The sequence below is a fragment of the Grus americana genome, chromosome 13, assembly GCF_028858705.1.
Source record: "Grus americana isolate bGruAme1 chromosome 13, bGruAme1.mat, whole genome shotgun sequence".
Taxonomy (NCBI): Eukaryota; Metazoa; Chordata; class Aves; order Gruiformes; family Gruidae; genus Grus; species Grus americana.
Window position 1 is genome coordinate 21,986,783 of NC_072864.1, and position 18,282 is coordinate 22,005,064.

General features: G+C 67.6%; 3 protein-coding genes across 6 annotated transcripts; 2 read left to right on the plus strand and 1 right to left on the minus strand.

Annotated features, from left to right (window-relative positions):
- On the minus strand, nucleotides 1-3,666 carry LOC129212323 (fibulin-7-like). Its single transcript, XM_054840762.1, has 8 exons — nucleotides 3,340-3,666; nucleotides 2,749-2,905; nucleotides 2,406-2,576; nucleotides 2,073-2,198; nucleotides 1,750-1,872; nucleotides 1,520-1,657; nucleotides 1,282-1,420; nucleotides 1-541 (listed from the first exon to the last, which is right to left on the minus strand). The coding sequence occupies exons 1-8, from the start codon at nucleotides 3,406-3,408 to the stop codon at nucleotides 181-183; spliced, it is 1,284 nt and encodes a 427-aa protein (XP_054696737.1). The 5' UTR covers nucleotides 3,409-3,666; the 3' UTR covers nucleotides 1-180.
- Nucleotides 3,667-4,917: 1,251 nt separating this feature from the next.
- Nucleotides 4,918-9,979, plus strand: LOC129212490 (C-type lectin domain family 18 member A-like). Of its 4 annotated transcripts, XM_054841146.1 has the most exons (12): nucleotides 4,918-5,238; nucleotides 5,957-6,048; nucleotides 6,509-6,733; nucleotides 6,827-6,924; nucleotides 7,326-7,447; nucleotides 7,540-7,647; nucleotides 8,273-8,365; nucleotides 8,518-8,624; nucleotides 8,772-8,901; nucleotides 8,979-9,075; nucleotides 9,175-9,266; nucleotides 9,430-9,979. In XM_054841146.1, exons 1-12 carry the CDS (start codon nucleotides 5,139-5,141, stop codon nucleotides 9,465-9,467), a joined length of 1,302 nt encoding a protein of 433 aa, XP_054697121.1. In that variant the 5' UTR covers nucleotides 4,918-5,138; the 3' UTR covers nucleotides 9,468-9,979. The 4 variants fall into 4 exon arrangements, with proteins under 4 accessions (XP_054697121.1, XP_054697120.1, XP_054697122.1 ...); XM_054841145.1 differs by having other exon boundaries at nucleotides 6,509-6,924; XM_054841147.1 differs by lacking the exon at nucleotides 8,273-8,365 and having other exon boundaries at nucleotides 6,509-6,924.
- Nucleotides 9,980-11,137: 1,158 nt separating this feature from the next.
- On the plus strand, nucleotides 11,138-17,337 carry LOC129212493 (RNA-binding Raly-like protein). Its single transcript, XM_054841152.1, has 7 exons — nucleotides 11,138-11,192; nucleotides 13,193-13,271; nucleotides 15,261-15,311; nucleotides 15,642-15,790; nucleotides 16,058-16,171; nucleotides 16,435-16,601; nucleotides 17,003-17,337. The coding sequence occupies exons 1-7, from the start codon at nucleotides 11,156-11,158 to the stop codon at nucleotides 17,039-17,041; spliced, it is 636 nt and encodes a 211-aa protein (XP_054697127.1). The 5' UTR covers nucleotides 11,138-11,155; the 3' UTR covers nucleotides 17,042-17,337.
- The last annotated feature ends 945 nt before the right edge of the window (nucleotides 17,338-18,282 follow it).

Below are 18,282 nucleotides of genomic sequence, written 5' to 3' on the forward strand. Positions count from 1 at the left end.
CTTGCAGCCTTTGCGACGGGCACTGTCTCTGCTGCGGTGGCTTTGCCCTTCCAGCCATGAGCAAGCGTTACGGGAGAGGGACATCTCCAATGGGACAAGAACTGGGACCACTGAGTTGAACCTGCTCCGTCACTCTCCCAGGGGACCCTGGCTTGGCCCCACACCCACCTGCAAAGGGGATCAAAACTCATATGGGGACACAAAGGCCGTCACCTTGAAGATGTGCTTGCCCAGGAGGATCTTGCGGGAGAACTCGCTCATCTCCAGCTCCACCTCAAGCGTGGCTGGCCCTGCCACGGGGCTGGTGAGTACCAGCTCTCCCGTCTGCCGGTCAGAGCGCTGCACAGCAAAGACTCCCTGGCCCCGGCCGCCCGTGATGGCGAAGCGCAGGCTGTCACCCACGAAGCGGGTGGTGGACATCTTGAAGAGGACATGGGGCACAGTGCCGTTGGCCTGGAGCGGCAGGTAGTGGAAGGAGATGGAGGTGGCGGCCAGGCGGCAGGCTCGGCTCTCCATGGGGCAGGGGTTCCTCTCGCACCGGCTGCCGGGAGAGAAGGGGTACCACCGCTCAGTGCCGTGCCTTGGCGCTCAGGGAGCTGCCCGCATCCTTGCAAACAAGCCGAGCCCATGCTGCGGGCAGCGTCTCCAGCCCCACCACCAGTCCTGTGACAGAGCAACCCAAGACAGCCACATCCGAGCGTGCCCGGCATCAGATCTCTGTCCCGTCCCTGCCTCTGCCAGGCAAATGTCGTGCCTCGCAGGGACGCAGCTCTGGGTCCTGCTCCGAGGCTGGGACCCGGGTCCCACAGTCCCGGCTGGAGGCCAGGGATGGAGCCAGGCTCAGATGTGCCTCCCGCAGAGGAACATCCCTTCTCCAGAGCAGGGGTGCCCCTCCGTTTGGGTTGCTTGTGCTCAGCCACAAAGCAGTTCAGTCTCACAAGCAGGACCAGGGGGCTTTGCCTGCTGGATGGCAGCCGACGGCACCACGTGGATGTGCAACAGAGGGGAAATGGCGGTGTTCCCCCCTCCAGGCTGGGGCTTCGGGGGGCCAGGGTCCTGGATAAAGCCACCACGTATTGGGGTGCTCCCACCCGCACCCCCAGCCACTTGCATCCCAAGACCTTTGGCAAGGGGCACTGGGAACCATGCCAGGCACACCCCACGTGGGGGTGGCACTTTCCCTCCTGCCCCTGGGTGACACGAGAGGGTCCCTGGGGCGTACGGAGAACCCATCGCCTCGGCAGCGGGCACGACGCAGCCCAAGCCACGCGCGGTACTCACAAGGCGGAGGTCTTGACGTAGCTGGTGTTGTGGCGCGGCGGGGGGCACTTGGGGCGCACACAGCGGTAGCCCCCGAAGGTGTTGATGCAGAGATCGCCCTGGGTGCAGTTGTGCTGCTTCCCGGCGCACTCGTTCACGTCTGCGACGGTGGCACGGGGTGAGCAGCTCACCCCTCGCTACTCCCCACCACGCCCCTGGTCCCGTGGGATGCTCCCTGCCCTGCGCCCGCCGCTCTTACCCTCGCAGGCGTTGCGGTCGGCGTGGAGCAGGTAGCCGGGAGGGCAGAGGCAGCGGTAGGAGCCGGGGAGGTTGAGGCAGTCGTGGAGGCAAAGCCGGGTCTGGGGGCTGGACTGGAAGAGCTGGCACTCGTCCACATCTGGGGGGACAGAGTGGGGCATGGCTGGGGGTCCCATCACCACCGAGCCTCGGTTTCCCCCCCCTCCCCACCATCTTCACCCCCCCTTTTACCGTGGCACACGCCGCTGGCTCGCATCTGGAACCCGGCGTCGCAGCTGCAGCGCCGGGAGCCCGGGCGGCCCTCGGCACAGCGGGGCTGGCGGCTGAAGGAGGCGTTGTTCAGCGTCACCCAGTCTGGCGGGGGGGGGGAACGGGTGTCACTGCCGGGGTGGGGGACACGGGGAGAGGTGGGGGGGCTGAGGTTCCGGGGAAACACGGGGAGATGGGTGCAGCACGGCTGGGTGCCGTCCCCGTGAGCATCCCTGTGCTCCGCAGCCCCGGGGGCACCCCCAGCCCAAATGCAAGCCCCCGCGGAGCCGGTGCCGGGCGCCTACAGGCATAGACGGGGCTCTGGCAGCTGGGGCCGGACCAGCCCTGGGCGCAGAGGCACGTGTAGCTCTGGTTGCCGTCCACGCAGGTCCCGCCGTTGGCACAGGGGTTGCTGGAGCAGTCATCAATACCTGGGGAGAAGGAGCTCATGAACGCCAGCTGGAGACACCCATCCTCGCCCCGTCCTCCTACCCAGCCTCAGCGCCCATTGCCGCGGCCTCTGGGCTGCTCTCCCTGTGGCCGGGGGAGCAGAGCGATGGAACCCTGCATCTCGGGGTGACGGAGGAGCCCCCGGGCAGGCCTGAGCCCCGCGGCACCCTGACCCCTCTCCACTTCACTTCTGCAGAAGGGCTGGGTGCCGCTCCACGTGCGGTTGTGGCGGCAGGCACGCGTCTCCGAGCCCACCAGCCGGAACCCAGCGTCGCAGACGAAGTGAACGTCATGGCCCACCCGCACGCTCCGGCCCAGCATCCGCCCGTTCAGGGGCACCGCCGGCTGCGGACAGGTCTCTGCGGACAGACGGACACGGGTGAGGATGGACATCGCCAGGCTGGAGCCCACCCCAGCCCCAGCGAGGAGCTGGGGGGGTCCCTCACCCAGGCTGCTTGCTGGGGGGGTCCGGGGGTCGGAGACGGCCCCGCGGGGGTGTCACCCCCGTGGCGGTGACCCAGCCGGGGTTACCGTTGCGTTTGGTGGTCTGTCTCTGGAGGCGGCTCTGGAGGACGGAGAGCTGCTGCCGGAGACCGCGCGTGCTCCGCAGGTGGGCAGCCTCCTGCGCCGCCACCAGCTTCTGCATCTGCCGCACGGCGCTGAGCGCCTGCTGCTGGCTCAGGCACTCCTGGGGGGACGCAAGGACATCCCCATCACCCGCCGGGCTCCCCCGCCACCCTGCCGCAGCCCGGGGGGACCCTCCCAAGCAGGCAGCGTCCTCGAGGTTGGTTTGGATGTCCTGGGCAGAGCCCCTTCCACCCCATCCCAGTGCGGGGTCTGCCCCTGCCTCCGTATCTGCTCCAGGCTCAGCTCCTCCGCCTGGTCCTGCCCTGGCACTTGGACGCTGAGGAGCAGCCCGGGTGCCCTGGGTGGGTTTAGCATCATCTCGCTGCTGCAGGGGAAAAGCCCCACGACCCTCCGTCCGTCCCCCCGGCCCCGGGCAGCCCTGCGGGTGCCGTGGCTCTGCCCCCACCCTGGGGTGGTGACGGGGCGCTGAGGTGTGAGAGGTGGGTGCTGAGGGGGTCTGTAAGGGGGCTGGAGGGGGAGCACAAGGGTCCTTACCTTCGCGCTGCCGAGGGGCAGCTGCAGGATGCCCAGAGCCAGCCACGCTGGCAGCGGGATGAGGAGCATCGTGCCGGGGCTGGCTCCGGCCGTGCAGGCTGCAGGGACGAGACGCTGGCGCTCCGGTTCTGCCCCGCTCGCTCACAGCCGTGCTCTGAACTCGCCGGGATTTATCCGCAGCGCGTGCCCGTGTGTTTGTTGGTTTTTCCCCTGGCCGAGGCCGAGCCATAGGAAAGTTTCCCCTTGGCACCGGTGCCAGCCTCTCCCTTCCCTTCCCTCTCTGCACATCAGAGGCTTTAGGGCCTTTCATGTCACAGGGCCAGCAGATGCCGGGGCCAGGCGGTGGCTGTCACGGCACTCGCTGCGGTACCGGCGGTGCCGGGCTCCCCCCATGGCCTGCCACGGCTCTGGGGCTCCCCGGCACGCGGGGGTGTGGGACGAGGCTAATTCCTTGCGTTTGCTAAGCGTGGGAATGTCTCCCGGGAGAAGGGGTGGCTTTGGGGTCAGCGCCGGGATCCGGCTCTCCGGTGGGGCTGGACCTGCTGAGGAGGACAGCCCGGCAGCACCGCGGACTTGCCGGCTTTGGCCTGGCTTTGCTGGGGTGAGCTCAGCCGTGGCTGGAGCTTAGAGGGGGACCCCAGGGCTCTGCTGCAGCCTAGGCTTGGGGTGCGGGTTGGCATTAGGGTCAGGGTTAACGTTAGGGTCAGCATTAGGGTTAGCATTAGACCCACGGTTAGGGCTAAGGTCAGGTTTAAGCATTAGGACCGGTGCCAAGGGTTCAGGCCCAAATGAACGGGAGGGTTGGGGCTGGCATTAGCATTAGGGCTGGGGTTAGGCTCAGGCTCAGGCTCAGGGCAGGGGGACCGAAGGCGTTCAGAGCTGGATTTCTGCTGACCTCCCGCTCCCGCCCGCGCGTGACAGCCCAGAGGAAGGGCCATGGCAGCATGTGCCCGTGCCCCGGCCAGCCCTGAGCAGGGATGTCTGAAGCCCACACACCTGCCCTGTGCCAGGGGAGCACCCCCGGCCCCCCGGCATGGGTGCTGGAACCCCCGCATTGGGGCAGAGCCATCGGGGTGCTACTTGAGCCCCCCTTCCCCTGAGCAGCATGGACTCCGGGACCCCCCTACCCAACCCCGAGCACCCTCTGAGACGTGCCCCCCCTGAGCCTGGCATCTCTCCCGCTGCCGGCCCCCCAGCCCTCGCATCCTCCCGCCCCGTAACCATGCTGCCCAGCTCGCCGGAGCGGGTATTTGGCCTCGTGCCCACGGCGGTGTGTGTTACCTCTCTGGCATGTTTAATTCATGGGGTAGGAGGAAGGCCGGCAGCGGGGGGCCCCCTTAGCTGCCCCCCCCAGCCCCTTGGCATCCAATCTCCCGGCACCAAAAAGCGGGTACCGGTTGGGACCCCCATCCCCACCCTGGCTTTGCGGCGGGGCTGGGGCAGAGCACGGGGGTCCGACCCCATCACGGGGCATCCCGGCGGGGCTGCAGCCCCGGGAGTTGTCTGCTGCGTTCGCACCAGCGAGCAACTGTTTTGACAGAGCTATTACTCACCCGTCAAGCTTTTGTTCGAGCTGACCAGCGGTGCCTGTCTGGAGTCCTGAATAGGATCAAATCCTGCAACCAGACGCACACACACAAGCTCGCAGGAGCGGGCAGGAGCGCGCGGCCGAGCTCACCCCGACGCCGGGGCTGCTGCGGGGGGGAGGCGGCTCGTCTCTCCCGGAATCCTCCGTCCGAGGCCGTGGGAGTGTGTGTGTGGGGGTCTGGTACCCCCCCAACCCCACCCCAGCCACCTGCATGAGGCTCTTGGTGCTGGTGCTTTGCAACCTCCTGGCGTGGAGGGTGGGTGAGACGGGGTCGGATGGGCCGGAGAAGTTGTCCGTGCCAGCTCCGGGAGGTAACCGGGAAAGGGGCTGGGGGGCGCGGGGGGTCTGCTGGTGGCAGCAAGGCTGGGGGGCAGTTGGTTTGGGGGGGTGGGTGTACTCTGAGCACAGTCTCCTGGGGCCAGGCCAGGCGGCAGGGGGCTGGGTGGGTGATGGGCACCTGGGGATGGAAACGGGGGTCTCGGAGGGTGGCGGGAGCTGGGGATGGAATGGGATGGGGCTGGGGGGGGGGGGAGAATGTGGGGCTGGGGGTGGGATGAGGAGGTTGAGGCTGGGGATGGGATGGGGTTTGGGGGGGTCCTGGGGCTGGGAGAGGGGGGCTCTGGACTGGTGATGGGGGCTAGTGATGGGTCCAGCCCGGTGGGATCTGGGTGCTGCCAGGACAGGGCGGGGGGGGGGGAGCGGGTACATTCCTGGCGGTCTCAGCCCACCCGTGCGAGACGGGGGCTCAGCGGGCTGGACCACCCCCACCCCCCACCCCCGGGCCCCTGCCCCTTTTGTGCTCCCAGCCCAAAAGCACTTTTTTCTCTCTCCTTGAGTCTCCATGGAGACCCGGGTGCCTTCCCCGTATCCCCGGCTGCAGCCGGACCCTTCGGGGGGCCGTGGGAGCGGCCGTTGGCCGCTCCCACGGCCCCCCGAAGGGTCCAGCCGCAGGATATGGGGAAGGCACCCGCACCCCACCGCCCCCCCCCGCAGCCCCATCCCCAGTCCCCACTGTCCCCCCCCCCGCAGCTCTCAGCATGAAGGAGACCTTCCTGGTGCTCTCGCTGCACAACAAGCTGAGGAGCAAAGTGCAACCCCCCGCTGCCAACATGCAGAAGCTGGTGAGCCCCCCCCCCCCAACCCCGTATTTCCCCCCCCCCCCCAATGCTTTGGATGCCCCATCCACCTCCCACTTCATGCCCGGGAAGGGGGGCAGCCCCTGGGTGCTACACAGTAGTTCATTAATAAGTTAACGAAGGAGAAGAACTGGCCGGTGGGGGAAGGATGCGTCACCGGTCCAGCATGCGCCAAAGGCAGGGCTGGTGCCTGGGGGTCCCTTGTGGGGTCCCCCACATCCCATGATGGCCCTCGATGTCCCCCCATCACCCCACACCCACACCCCCCCCCCCCCGGGGTACCTCGCAGCATCCCCCACGTTGACCCTCTCATCTCCCCCCATCATCCCCTGGACTGACCCTCTCGGTGGTCCCCAAACACCCCTGGGCGGTTCCCCACTGCCCCCCCCAGCACCCCTCGGTCAGGGCCACCCCCCAGGGCTCACACGCCGCCCGCACCCCGCAGGAGTGGAGCGAGGAGCTGGGGCGGCTGGCGGGGGCGCGGGCGGCCAGCTGCCTGGAGGGGCCCGCTCCGCCGCCAGCCCCGCAGCTGGGCTGGAGCGAGACCCTGCTGCCGGCGGGCACCGGGGGCTTCGCGGCCGTGCTGGAGCGCTGGTTCGCCGAGGGCCGACGCTACGACTACGGGACGGGGCGCTGCGCCGGGAATGCCACCTGCCGCCATTACACCCAGGTGGGCGGCAAGGGCACGGCAGAGGGGCATGGCAGGGGGGACTCGGGGGGACCCAAAGGCGCAGGGACAGGGGTGACACGCGCTCTCTCGCAGCTGGTGTGGGCCACGGCGGGGCGGCTGGGCTGCGGGCGGCACCTCTGCACCGGCGGCCACGGCCCCAGCGAGGCCTTCGCCTGTGCCTACTCCCCGGGGTAAGGGGGCCGGGGGCGGGGCCTGCGCGGGAAGGGGCGGGGCTGGGCAGCGGGGGTGGGGCCTTGGCAAGAGTGGGCGGGGCTGGGGGTGTGGGTGGGGCTTCGGGGGGACTGGGGTGGGGGGACTGGGGTGGGCGGGGTCACCACAGGGGTGTGTGCGGGTGGGGTGTGCGCTGGCTGATGGGGATGCGTGGTGGGGTGCGAGCGCGGCCTTGTGCTGGCAGTGGGCGGGGCTGCGCGCCGGTTCTGCAAGTAGGCGGGGCTGGGAGACGTGGGCGGGGCTGTGGCTCGGAGGTGGGTGGGCGGGGCCTTGCCCGGGACGGGGGCGTGGCTTAGGCCGCGTGGGCGGGGCGTGGGGCCGGGCGGGCGGGACAGCGGCCTGCAGCTGCCCGCGGTGACAGGGGCAACTGGGAGGTGGCGGGGACGCCCGTCCTGCCCTACCGGCGGGGGCCCTGGTGCTCCCTCTGCACCGCCGGCCTCTCCGGCTGCTTCAAGTCCTGGGACCACGGCGGCGGGCTCTGCGGTGAGTCCCCGCGGTCCCCCCACGCGGCCCCCGCGTGGCCCTCGGCCGAGCCGCGGCCCTTGACGCCCGCGCCGCCTCTCTGCTGCGCCCAGAGGTGCCCCGGAACCCCTGTTGCATGAGCTGCAGGAACAGCGGGCGCCTCGACATGAGCAGCTGCCAGTGCGCCTGTCCCCCCGGCTACACGGGCAGGTACTGCCAAGGTGAGAGGGGCGCCCGCCGACCCCTGCCCCCCCTCGCCTCGAGCGACGCGTGTGCGTGATGTCCTCAAAGGGTTGGCGCAGCGCGTGCACGGACGGTGCAGCGCACGCGTGCACGGGGGCGGTGCAGTGCACGCGTGTGCGCGGCCGGTGCAGCGTAGGCGTGCGCAGGCCAGGCGCGGTGCAGGCATGTGCACGAACAGTGCAGTGCATGCGTGTGCGGGATCAGCGCGATGCATGCGTGTGTACGGCTGGTGCAGTGCACGCAGGCACAAGGTCGGTGCGGTGCGTGCACGTGCAGTGTCGGTGCAGCGCACGTGTGCAAAGGTTTGGTGCGGCGCATGCATGCGTATGGCCCGTGCAGCGCGTGCGCGCGCAGGTCCCGCGTAGCGCACGCGCGTGCACGGCTGGTGCGGTGTCGGTGCAGCGCGTGCGTGGGCATGGCCGCTGCAGCCTTCGTGGTCCGCTCCGTGCCCGCGTGCACACAGCGGTGCAGCACACGTGCGCACCGGGTCAGCTCCGTGCCCGCGTGTGCACATTGCAGCGCCTCGGTGCGCAGCGCAAGCTCCGCCGGGGCAGGCAGCGGGTGCCGAGCCCCCCGCCAGCTAACGCAGCGCCTCGCCCGCAGTGAAGTGCAGCGGGCAGTGCCTCCACGGGAAGTTCAGGAAGGAGGAGTGCTCCTGCCTCTGCGACGTGGGCTACGGCGGCGCCGAGTGCGGCAGTGAGTCTGCACCCGCCCGCGCGGCCGGCGTGGCCGCTTCGGGGTCACGGCAGGGATCTGCAGGCAGGGACCCCCGCGGCGGAGCTAAGGGTCCTCCGGTGGGCCCGGCTCTGCCGGCACAGGGACCCACCTGCGCCTGCCTGTGTCCCCAGCGAAGATTCGGTTCCCTTTCCACACCTGCGACGTGCAGATAGACGGTGACTGCTTCATGGTGTCCCCCGAGGCCGACACCTACTATGGGGCCAAAATAAAGTGCCAGGTGATCCCCGGGATGCTCCGGTCATCCCTTTGCAGCTGGAAAATGCCACCCGTGCTCACAGCCCCCCCCTCCTCCCCGTGCATCTCTCTGCTGGCCGGCATGGGTCTGGACCACGCGTTTGGGGCTGACTCGCTCCCTTCCCCGCAGGAGAAAGGGGCGATGCTGGCCCAGATCAGAAACCAGAAGGTCCAGGACATCCTGGCTTTCTACCTCAGCCGCTTGGAGACCGGTAACAGGGTGACAGACACCGATTTTGAGACCGGGAACTTCTGGATCGGTGAGTGACGACAGCGGGCAGGGTGCGGGGTGCCCAGGGTGTGGGCAGACGTGCCACCCCACCTCCCGCTCCCCCAGGTCTCACCTACAAGATGTCCAAGTCTTCCTTCCGCTGGGACATGGGCGAGCCGTCCTCCTTCACCAGCTTCGCTTTCGGGCAGCCAGACAACCAGGGGTAAGTGCTCGCTGGATCCAGAGGACACCTGACCTCTGCGCGGCGTCACCGCCGTGCCAGCGCGCTGGCCGGCCTCACCGCCCTCCCGCCGGGTCACAGGTTTGGGAACTGCGTGGAGATGCAAGCGTCGGCCGCCTTCAACTGGAACGACCAACGCTGCAAGACCCGAAACCGGTACATCTGCCAGTTCGGTGAGTGAGCGGCCGGGAGCCCTCCCGCACCTTCCCGGGGGTGCCGAGCCCTGGGGGGTGCTGGCTCCCGGCTCTGCCGGGTCTGTGCGCCGCTGCCAGCCCTGCCCAGACCCCTGGGACCTTCCCAGCACGGGGACCACTGACTGTCTGCACCCCATCGCAGCCCAGGAGCACATCTCCCTGTGGCAGCGGGACCCCTGAGCCGGCAGCTCTGGGTGCCGGCCAGCGCTGGCTGCTGTGCCGAGCCCACGGCTCAGGAGGACCCCATCGCCACGCCAAGCCTGGACCACGGCTCAGGAGGGCCCCCTCACAAGCTCCCCTGCGCAGGGGACAGGGCTGAGGGGACCCGTGGCGCTGGGACCTGACGAGAAGGGCACGTCCTCTACATCGGCATCTCCGAAACAGCATCTTCTTCTGCCCTTCACCCTCCTCTGTTGCCATCATGCTGCAACAGCCCCCAGGGCAGGGAGATGCCCCCGCGGCAGCCAGGTCCAACAGCATCCTCCTCCTAAATCGGCAGCCGGGTTGTGTCCGGACTGCGGTCCCGATGCAGCGAGGGGCCAAGGGGGCTTCTGGGGGGGGGCGCGGACCTCAGCATGGCTCAGGGTAAGGGCTGGGCTCAGCTCCGAGCCATCGTCCTGACCTGGGTGGGACCCCCCAGCCTGTTTCCTCACCGTCACCTGGTTCCTCACCATCTGCCAGGTGGTTAATAAAGACCCTCTCTCTCTCGCTCGGGAAGAGCCATTTGTCTCCTTTTCCTCCCCCAGACTCTCTCTGCCTCGGCCCGCATCCTGCCCGCGCTGGGTGGTACCTCCAGCTCCATCCTTGGAGCGGGCACTGGGGTCGGGGGAGCCAGGACCCCCCGGGCTCCTGGCCAAGCTCACGTCTCCAGAGCCCTGGGGGTGTTTCGGAGGGGTGGCGTTAGCCAAGAGCTGCTTCTTCCAGCCCCAGGATGGCCCCAAATCACGGCAGCCCACGTGCTGGGCGCAGGTTTGTGCCCACAGCACCGGTGGGTGTCGGGACCTGCAGGGACCCTCCTGCCGCAGAGCCGGGGGGGGGGTCACCTCCCTCAGCTGCCCTCTTCCCTTCCGTATGCTCCGTGCCAGCGCAGGGCTGGGGTGGAAATGAAACCGTCCCCAGCCAGGGCGTTGTGCGTGGGTTGGTTGTGCCGCGGCACCGGCTCCATGGAGGGAAGCCACGAGCTGCAGGGCCGCCGGCAAGGCCGGGCTCGCCGCTCTGGGGTCAGCTGGGCAAACCCGGCATGCAACTCGGCAGTCGGCCAGGGTCCAACAGGTCTGGGGGGGCTGGAGGGGGGAGGAGGGTGGGGATGGGATGGGGATGGGGATGGGGATGGGGATGGGGATGAGGATGGGGATGGGGATGGGGATGGGGATGGGGATGGGGATGGGGATGGGGATGGGGATGGTCCAGCACAGCCGCCACGTCCGTACAGCGGCAACCTCAGGGAAGGAAGTGAGAGTCCCAGGCCCAGTGCTGCCGGCAGCGGCGTGTGCAGGCTGGGACGTAAGGCGCAGTTCGGACCCTGTTGGCGGCCAGGTGAGCCCGCGGCCCTGGTGACAGCCAGCCGGGTGCCAGCATCCCCGTGCCAGCAGCCCGGTGCCAGCCGCCCGGTGCAGCAGCCATGCAGCAGTAAAACATCGCTGCGCCCGGGGAGGGGCGCGGGCGTGGCGGGGCGTGGCAGGGCGTGGTCCCCCGTGCCCCCCCCCCCCAGCCGTGCCGCGGTGGTGCGGTCCCGTCGTCCCCCCCCTCCCCGCCCGTCGGTGGTAGCGCCCGGTGGCGGCGCTCTCGGGCCGGGGCTGCGGGGGCTGCGGGGGCTGCGGGGGCTGCGGGGGCTGCGGGGGCTGCGGGGCCGCCGGGGCCGCGGGGGGATGACGCTCTTCGGCAGCGGGGACGCGGGCTGGAGATGTGAGTACCGACCCGGAGCCGGCTCTCCGTACCCCCCCCTCGGGTGCCCCCGCCCCGGGATCGGCCCTCTTCCCGCACACACGCACGCGGAGCCCCCGGGAGATGCTCCGGCACCGGGATGCCTGCCCGGCACCGGCAGCCCTCCCCGGGACAGGGGTGTCCCCCCTGCGACCGGCCTTCTGCTGCGCGGACGTGTGTGTCCCCCCCCCGTGGCCTACCCCCCCGCGCAGGGCTGGGATGCCTCCCCCCGCCTTGGAGCAGTCCCTCCCCCCGGACAGGCACGTCCTCCCGGTACCGAGCTGCCCCCCACCCTGGTACCAGTCCCTCCCCGGGGCTGGGATGTCCTCCCGCTACTGGGATGCCCAGTCTTCCCCATTCCATTACCCCCCCAGGACAGGGGTGTCCCCCCGGTCCTGGGATGCCCCCCCATTCCCCTCCAAGACAGGGCTATCTTCCCAGTACTGGGATTTCCCCGTACCGCTACCACAGGACAGGGGTGCTGTCCCGGTACCGGGGTGCCCCGCTGCCATTACAGGGAAGGGACCCAAGACGTGGGGCCGATGGAGCCCCACTGGCCCGGGTCCCCTGCCCCAACAGGACAGTCCCCTCGGTGCGGGCGGGCTGTGGCAGGGTGCTTGGCCATGGCTGGGGTCCCTGGCTGGGGTGCTGAGGTCTCCGTCCCGCTGGCAGAGGGGAGCGGGTGGCTCTGCCGGGCGGGTGCAATGGGCTGAAGGGAGGGATGCCAACGGTGGGCTCCGGTCCTGAGCGCTGAGCTCAGCCGTCCCCAGGGATGCTGGCTGCACCCACAGAAAATGGGTGCCAGCATTACCCAGCGCGTGCAGGGCGAGTAGAGCACCTTCCCCGGCTTGTCCTGAGATCAGAGCCAGCCTGCAGACTTCGTCACCCAAGGCGACAGCCTGGAAAGCAAAGTGCCGGTTTCTTTCCGCTCGGATCTTGCTCAGAAGCCCTCTCCTCCGCGGGGATGGAGGGACCTTGCTCCAGCAGATGCGGGGCTGGAGGGGACCTGTGGCCAGTGTCACGCTCCTGGGGAGCGCTAGACCTCTCCGATGAGCTGGTGTGGTCCCAGAGGACTCAGGAAGCTTCACCTTGGGGTTCCCTGGTGCGGTGGCATCCACAACATCACCCATGGGACAGCTGGTGACGCTCACCATGATCTCAACATCTCACCCACCGGCTCCCACCCCAGGCGCCAGAGAAGTTCTGGAGCCCCTCCCAAATTACAAAATTAAATATACGGAGTAAGGCTTTGCATCGCTGGCTCTCAAACGCGTACTGAGAAAATAGATTCAAGGTGGCTTTTATCTGGACGTTGGCTGTCAAATCCTAAAGAAGGGGTGAAGAGCATCACCGGGGAGGTGTGACGTGGCATCGCCAAGCAGCACGTCTAGAGACATTTCCACCTCGCATCTCGCCATCGCACGTGTCTCAGCAGCCTTCGGGAGTGCGAAGCAGCTGGGTGTGGGGCTTCCCCCATCCCCGGCATCCACCCGTGGCGGGCGGCACTCGCCAGCGTCCTGCGAGTCCGGGGGTCCCCCCAAAAAATGGCCAAACCACCTGGCAGGAGTGATAGCGAAGGTGGATTCACCACGGCGGTGGGAAATATCTCTGGGGGTTAATTACCTTCATCGTTAGAGGCGCTTTCTGCCACCCTAATTGGAGCCTGCCCGGCCTCGGCTGGGTGCGGGCTCCTGGGGATGGGGCACCCACGGGAAGGGGCTGCTGCAGGGACAGCCAGAGCCGCTCCATGTCCTGGCACAGCCCCGGGCTGCTCCTGTGCTTCCCCAAAAACTTAAATCTAGAGAGAACTGCCGGCCTCGGGCTCGTACTGCGAATACTCTGCAGCAGGACATCTCCAGCCGGGAGAGGAGCACGGCCGGACATTCCCGGGAAGCCGGTGCTGGAGACGCATCCCTGTGGGGTAGGGTGTTGGCATCCCCTTTTCTTCCCAGCACTCATTCCCCTCCTCTCTCTCCCCTCAGATTTGGACATGGCCAGGGAGCCCAAGCCGAGCCGGGCCAGGCTGGGCCAGAAGCGGCAGCACGGCAGCAGCCTGTACCAGTGAGTGCCGGCGCGTGGGGCGGGGGCTGCGCTGGGGGCGGGGGGACCCCGCTTGGGCTGGGGACTGTCCCACGCCTGGCTCCTCTTCCTCCCGCTGCTCTCCATCCCTCACGCCTCCGACTATTCCAGCTGCCTGCCCGCGCTGGTGGGCGTGGGTCCGTGGGAACGGCCGGAATCCTCGCTGGGTCCCACCTGCTGCGCGTTGCCGGTGGGGTGTGGAGCATCCCCTTCCCCATCCGAAGGTGCCGGGAGGAGAGCAGAGCCCCGTGGTCTCGGTGCCTGTTACAGATGTCAGTGTTGGTTGCGGTTCTGGCCTTTAAATGCCGTTCCTCGGGGGCGGACACCCCTGCAGAGGCACATCGGGGCGGTGATGGTCCTGACGATGGTGATGGTGGCACCGCTGGTAGCAGGAGAGCAGGTCCCCGTCCCTGCGCGCTTTCGGCTCCCCGACTCGGCGGGCATGCGAGGAGGGGACCAGCGCCGGGCTCAGTCTGTCTCTTTAGAGAGCTTTTTGCGAATGCCCTGATTGAACTAATTGCTCTGCCCGTTGCCATGGCGCCGGAGGGATGCAGCAGCGCTGGCAGGGCAGGGACCGCCGGCCCCCTCGGGCCGCTGGAGCGTGGCAGCCGCCGCTTTTGCTCTTCCTGAGGGATGCTCTGAGCAAAGACCTGAGCCAGGAAAACCCTTGCCGTGTCCCTAGCTGGGTGCCAGACCCCAAGACCAGGTCTCCTGCAGAGCCACCACGGGTGCTCCCATGGCGGGAGGTGACATTCCCGTCTCTCATGGCAGTGGCTCTGGGCAGCAGCAGCCGTCAGAGCTGGCACCTTCCCTGCGCCCCATGCGTGCGTTGGGACTCCTCTCTGGCTGCCCGTGCCCCTCTTCCCCAAGGCAGGTTGTGACCTTCCTCCCAGGGGCACGGGTGGGAGGTGGGGATGCGAAGGACTCGCCGTCCCCGTCACGGCAACGGAAACTTGGAAGGCAGCGAGGCTGGGCTGAAAGCTCCCCAAATATCCCCAGGTGCAATGAAGAGGCGCAGGCGCGTCCTGGCACCCTGGGGCTGCCAGCTCGCCCTTACCAGGAGGGCTGGTGCTTGCGGGCTGCGCCCCGTGAGGATTATTCTTGAATAAGGCAGGGTGGCGGCAGGGCTGGGGGTGCCTTTGCCCCACGACGGGCTCCAAGCTGCCTTCTGCGCTGGGCAAGCCTGGCTTAGGCTTGGTAGCCCCGGGCAGTGCAGCCCAGGTTGCCCGTAAGCCCCCCGCAGCAACCTTCAGCTCTCCCCGAGCTCCAGCATCGGTCCCGGCGACAGGCTCATCTGCAGGGAAATTTGGAGCCCTGGGGGACCTTGTCCTGGGCCCCCCGTTCCCGGCAGTGGGCTGGGGAAGGCTCCCCACTCCCAGCGATGCTCCAAGCACGGCTTTGTCTCCCCTCGGGTTAGGCTTAATCCTGCGCTCCCTGACTCCGCAAGAGCTGAAGCAGCAAAATGAGCTTCAGCAGCTTTCCTCCTGCTCCTCCTCCTCCTCCTCCTCCTCCTCCTCCACCCGGCTCCTGGTCCACGGCACATGATTTATTACCATCACATCGGCTGCCCGCATTGGAGGTGATCCGTTTACAGATCACATCTTAATTTGGAGCCGAGTGAGCCAGCAGTGTGCGCGTGGAGCCAGGGACCGTGAAATTTAACATCAGGGTGCTCTAAATGCGGAGTCCTGGGAGCAGAACCTGCCGATGCCACCCCGGGGCTCCCTCCACCCCCCCCCCAACACCCTTGCTTGGCTCCGGGGCAAACCCCTGCCAGGGCACAGCCACCTCCCCGGGCGTACTGCAGCCCAGGCGGCTTGCGTGGTACCCCCCAGCATGCCTCCCGCTCCCCGGGGATGGGCTGGAGCCTGGGCGGGTGCCCCCACCCTGCTGTGCCCTGCGGTGGCCGCTCCACGGTGTCCACAGTCCCGCCGAGCGGGTGACTTGTTCTCCTCTCTCCCCCTCCCGCAGCAGTAACTGCGAGCTGGACTATGATCTCTACAGGGACGACTTCCCGTACCGGTGAGCGCGGCAGCCCAGGAGCGGGATGCGCAGAGCACGCGTGGGTTTGGCGCGCGATCACGCCTCCGCCGAAGGCGGAAAGCGGGGGGTGTCCCCAGGTGTCTCTCCCCTCGCCGCCGGGAGAGGCTCGGCGTTGTTGCTCCCTTCGAGGACGACGTATGCCACGGCTTCCCCGGGCTGGGGGGCGAGGGCAGCGTGTGGGCTGGGCGATGCCCAGGTTGGGGGTCCTACACCGCAGAGGGACCCCGGGAGACGCTCTCTTGGCTGGCAGGGGCTGCTGCTGCCCCTCCGAGGTTGCGCTCACGCTGCCGTGCTCTCGTGCCCTTGCAGGATGTACGAGTACCAGAAGATCCCCCCCCTCATTAACCGCATCCCGGTCAAGACCAGACGAACTCACGTGGGAGCAGGAGGGAAAAGCAGCCTCAGCCCCCAGCCCGGGGCGAGGAGCAGCACCAGCTCCACGCCAGGACGGACAAAGTGTAAGTGCGATGGGGCTGGGAGGAAGAGGAGGCTCGGCCCTCGCATCTTGGTGCGTTGGAGCGGTGCCAGTGCCTGAAGGTCCTGCTACGAGTTCCCAGCCTGGACGGTGCTGGGCTGGTGGCCATCCCCTGGACCCATCCCCATTCCCCAAGGATGCTCCAGCAGGGACGATGCTCCGGAGGGGACGATGCTCCGGAGGGGAGGATGCCCAGGACAGCATGTCCCCCCAGTTCTGGGTGGGATCCTGACGGCTCCTCTCCCCACAGTGCGAGCCGAAGAACTGCACTCCATCAAGGGGGAGCTGAGCCAGATCAAGGCGCAGGTGGACAATCTGCTGGAGAGCCTGGACCGCATGGACCAGCGGAGAGAGCGACTCGCGGGTGAGGGGACAGACATGGCCACGACACGGGCAGCACCGACACCTGCGTGTCCTGCGGGCGCAGGCGAGCCTGGACCCCGAGCTGGGTGTAAGGGGTGTCCCCCTGCAAGCCCAGGAGGGAGCTGGGCACCCAGAGCCGGCTGGGCAAATTCCCCGCGTCCCCTCCCTTCCCTGGGCTCGTCCCTTTGGCACGAGGGCACCCAGCGAGGACAGGGCTGATGTTTGCACAGGTACCCCAAATTTCTGCTGTCTCTGTCCTTGCAGGGTCCAAGGAAAGCGAGAAGAAGAGGGTAGAGATGGGGGCAGAGTCGCCATCCCCAGCGGGAGAGGGGTCATGGGAGCCCCGGGGGAAGGAGGGGACGGGAGCCGACGGGCACAGCGACCTACGCAACATCGACAGCGCCGAGGAGAGCACAGACACCGAAGAGACGGTAAGAGGAGGGCCGGATCCTGCGTCGGGCTCTCTGCTTTCCTAAAATTCATCCCCGCTTGCTGCCCACGAGGGTGGGGGATGCCCGGAGCAGAGGAGATGCTCCATTAGGGTCCCCTGAGGCGTCCTGGCTGCGTGCCACAGCTACAACCGCCTGCACCTCCGGGACAGCCCCGAGCACCCTGCAGCAGCCCCCTGGGCGTGCGTTACTCCAGCAGCACAGGCTGCAAAAAAGAATCCCCAACCCTCAGATTAGAAATACCTTAAAGCTGCTGCTCCCCCACCCGCATCCCCTGGCCGGGTGCAGGACTCCGGGGGTCCCTGTGCCGGGCAGGGCGCTGGGTTTGATCCTGCTGCCCGGGCGCAGCAGAGGACGGCCACCCTGCGCGTTTCTCCTTGCAGGTGAAAAACCACATGTCGGACCCCGAGGGGAGCCAGTAGACGGACGGGGACGCCGTGGCCTCCCCGCGTGGCCAGCCCTTCCCATCTCGTGTTCGTATTTCTTTTGAGGCTTCCAGCTAGTGCCACGCGTGCCGCGAGGTGCCGGCTTTCGGCACGGGTGTCCCCTGCTGCCGGCAGCCCTGCGTCCCACCCGCGTGAGCCACCGGCCAGCCGTGGCGAGAGAAGTCTTTGTGTTCGAGTGCGCTTGTTTTCTTTTTCCTCTTGTTTTCAGACCTGGGGATAAGCAGACGTGGCTGGGGGAGGGAGGGGAGGAGCCGAAAAAAAAAAAAAAAGGACCATATCCCAAAGGAGCATCCCAAATCCCGGCTGCCTTGTGTGCCAGCATCCCCCCGCCCATAGGGTGCTGTGGGGTGCAGAGAAAGCACAGGTCGCATCCCAACCCCCCCTCGCCCTGCGAGCCCACCCGCTGGCTCCACACTTCAGACCCCCCCCCTCCCGACACTGGTTCAGCAGGCGTGGGCACAGCCCGGGAAGGCTTTCGGAGCCGCTCGGCATCCCACTGCGATCCCACAGGAAGGAGGGACCACCCTGAGACAGCTCCGAGGGGCTTTCAGGGGATTTTGGGCTGGAGGGGTGGTGCTGAGCCCACCTCCAACACCAGCTGCAGGGCCGGCAGCGGGGCAGCACAAACCCAGTTGCTCCCAGTCACCCCTGCTCCCAAATGGGTTTTTCCTTACTGGTTTACCGCGGGTTGTTCTCGGCCACGGATCGCGTTTGTGGTCAGCAGGACTCCCATGAGCAGCTTTGCCAGGGGTCCTGCATCCGAGGAAGTTGCAGCCCCCCCCTACCCCGTGCTCCCCAGCGTTGCATCTCGGTTCGGTGTCCCTCATTTCTAGGTCGTCCTTCTCTTGCTGGTAGGAACTTGTTCTGTATTTCTAATTTGCTCTGGTAAGAGTGTATTGTGTTGGAAAGAAAAATAATTTGTATTTCTTTTCTCTGGTTATTTGACTCCAATGCAATTTTTAACCGTTTTAAGTGAACTTTTTAAACCCATTTTGATGCTCCCGGCATAACCCCGGGCTCTGGGGGCTTTCTGGGCCAATTCCTCAGGAGGATGCTGGCTGCCTTACCCGCAACTCAATCCAGAGTTTCCCAATGGAAACATTAATCACCACCTTTACCCAGAATATTCCCTACCAGCCCGGTGCGGTGCAGTTGGGCAGACGGGACCGGCTCCGCTCCATCCCCAGGAATAACCAGACCCCAAGGCAGTGCCAGGC

Bases quoted from the DNA above. Each gene is read 5' to 3' on its own strand.
- LOC129212323 (XM_054840762.1), bottom strand. From the start codon at position 3,408: ATGCTCCTCATCCCGCTGCCAGCGTGGCTGGCTCTGGGCATCCTGCAG. The intron at 2,199-2,405 runs GTGAAGTGGAGA...CCTTCTCCCCAG, and splicing joins CACCCAGCCCTTCTGCAGAA to GTATTGATGACTGCTCCAGC. The intron at 1,873-2,072 runs GTAGGCGCCCGG...CCCCCCCGCCAG, and splicing joins CCAGAGCCCCGTCTATGCCT to ACTGGGTGACGCTGAACAAC.
- LOC129212490 (XM_054841145.1), top strand. From the start codon at position 5,139: ATGAGGCTCTTGGTGCTGGTGCTTTGCAACCTCCTGGCGTGGAGGGTG. The intron at 8,366-8,517 runs GTGAGTCTGCAC...CTGTGTCCCCAG, and splicing joins CGGCGGCGCCGAGTGCGGCA to CGAAGATTCGGTTCCCTTTC. The intron at 8,625-8,771 runs GTGATCCCCGGG...CCTTCCCCGCAG, and splicing joins GGGCCAAAATAAAGTGCCAG to GAGAAAGGGGCGATGCTGGC.
- LOC129212493 (XM_054841152.1), top strand. From the start codon at position 11,156: ATGACGCTCTTCGGCAGCGGGGACGCGGGCTGGAGAT. The intron at 13,272-15,260 runs GTGAGTGCCGGC...CCCCTCCCGCAG, and splicing joins CACGGCAGCAGCCTGTACCA to CAGTAACTGCGAGCTGGACT. The intron at 15,791-16,057 runs GTAAGTGCGATG...CTCTCCCCACAG, and splicing joins CACGCCAGGACGGACAAAGT to TGCGAGCCGAAGAACTGCAC.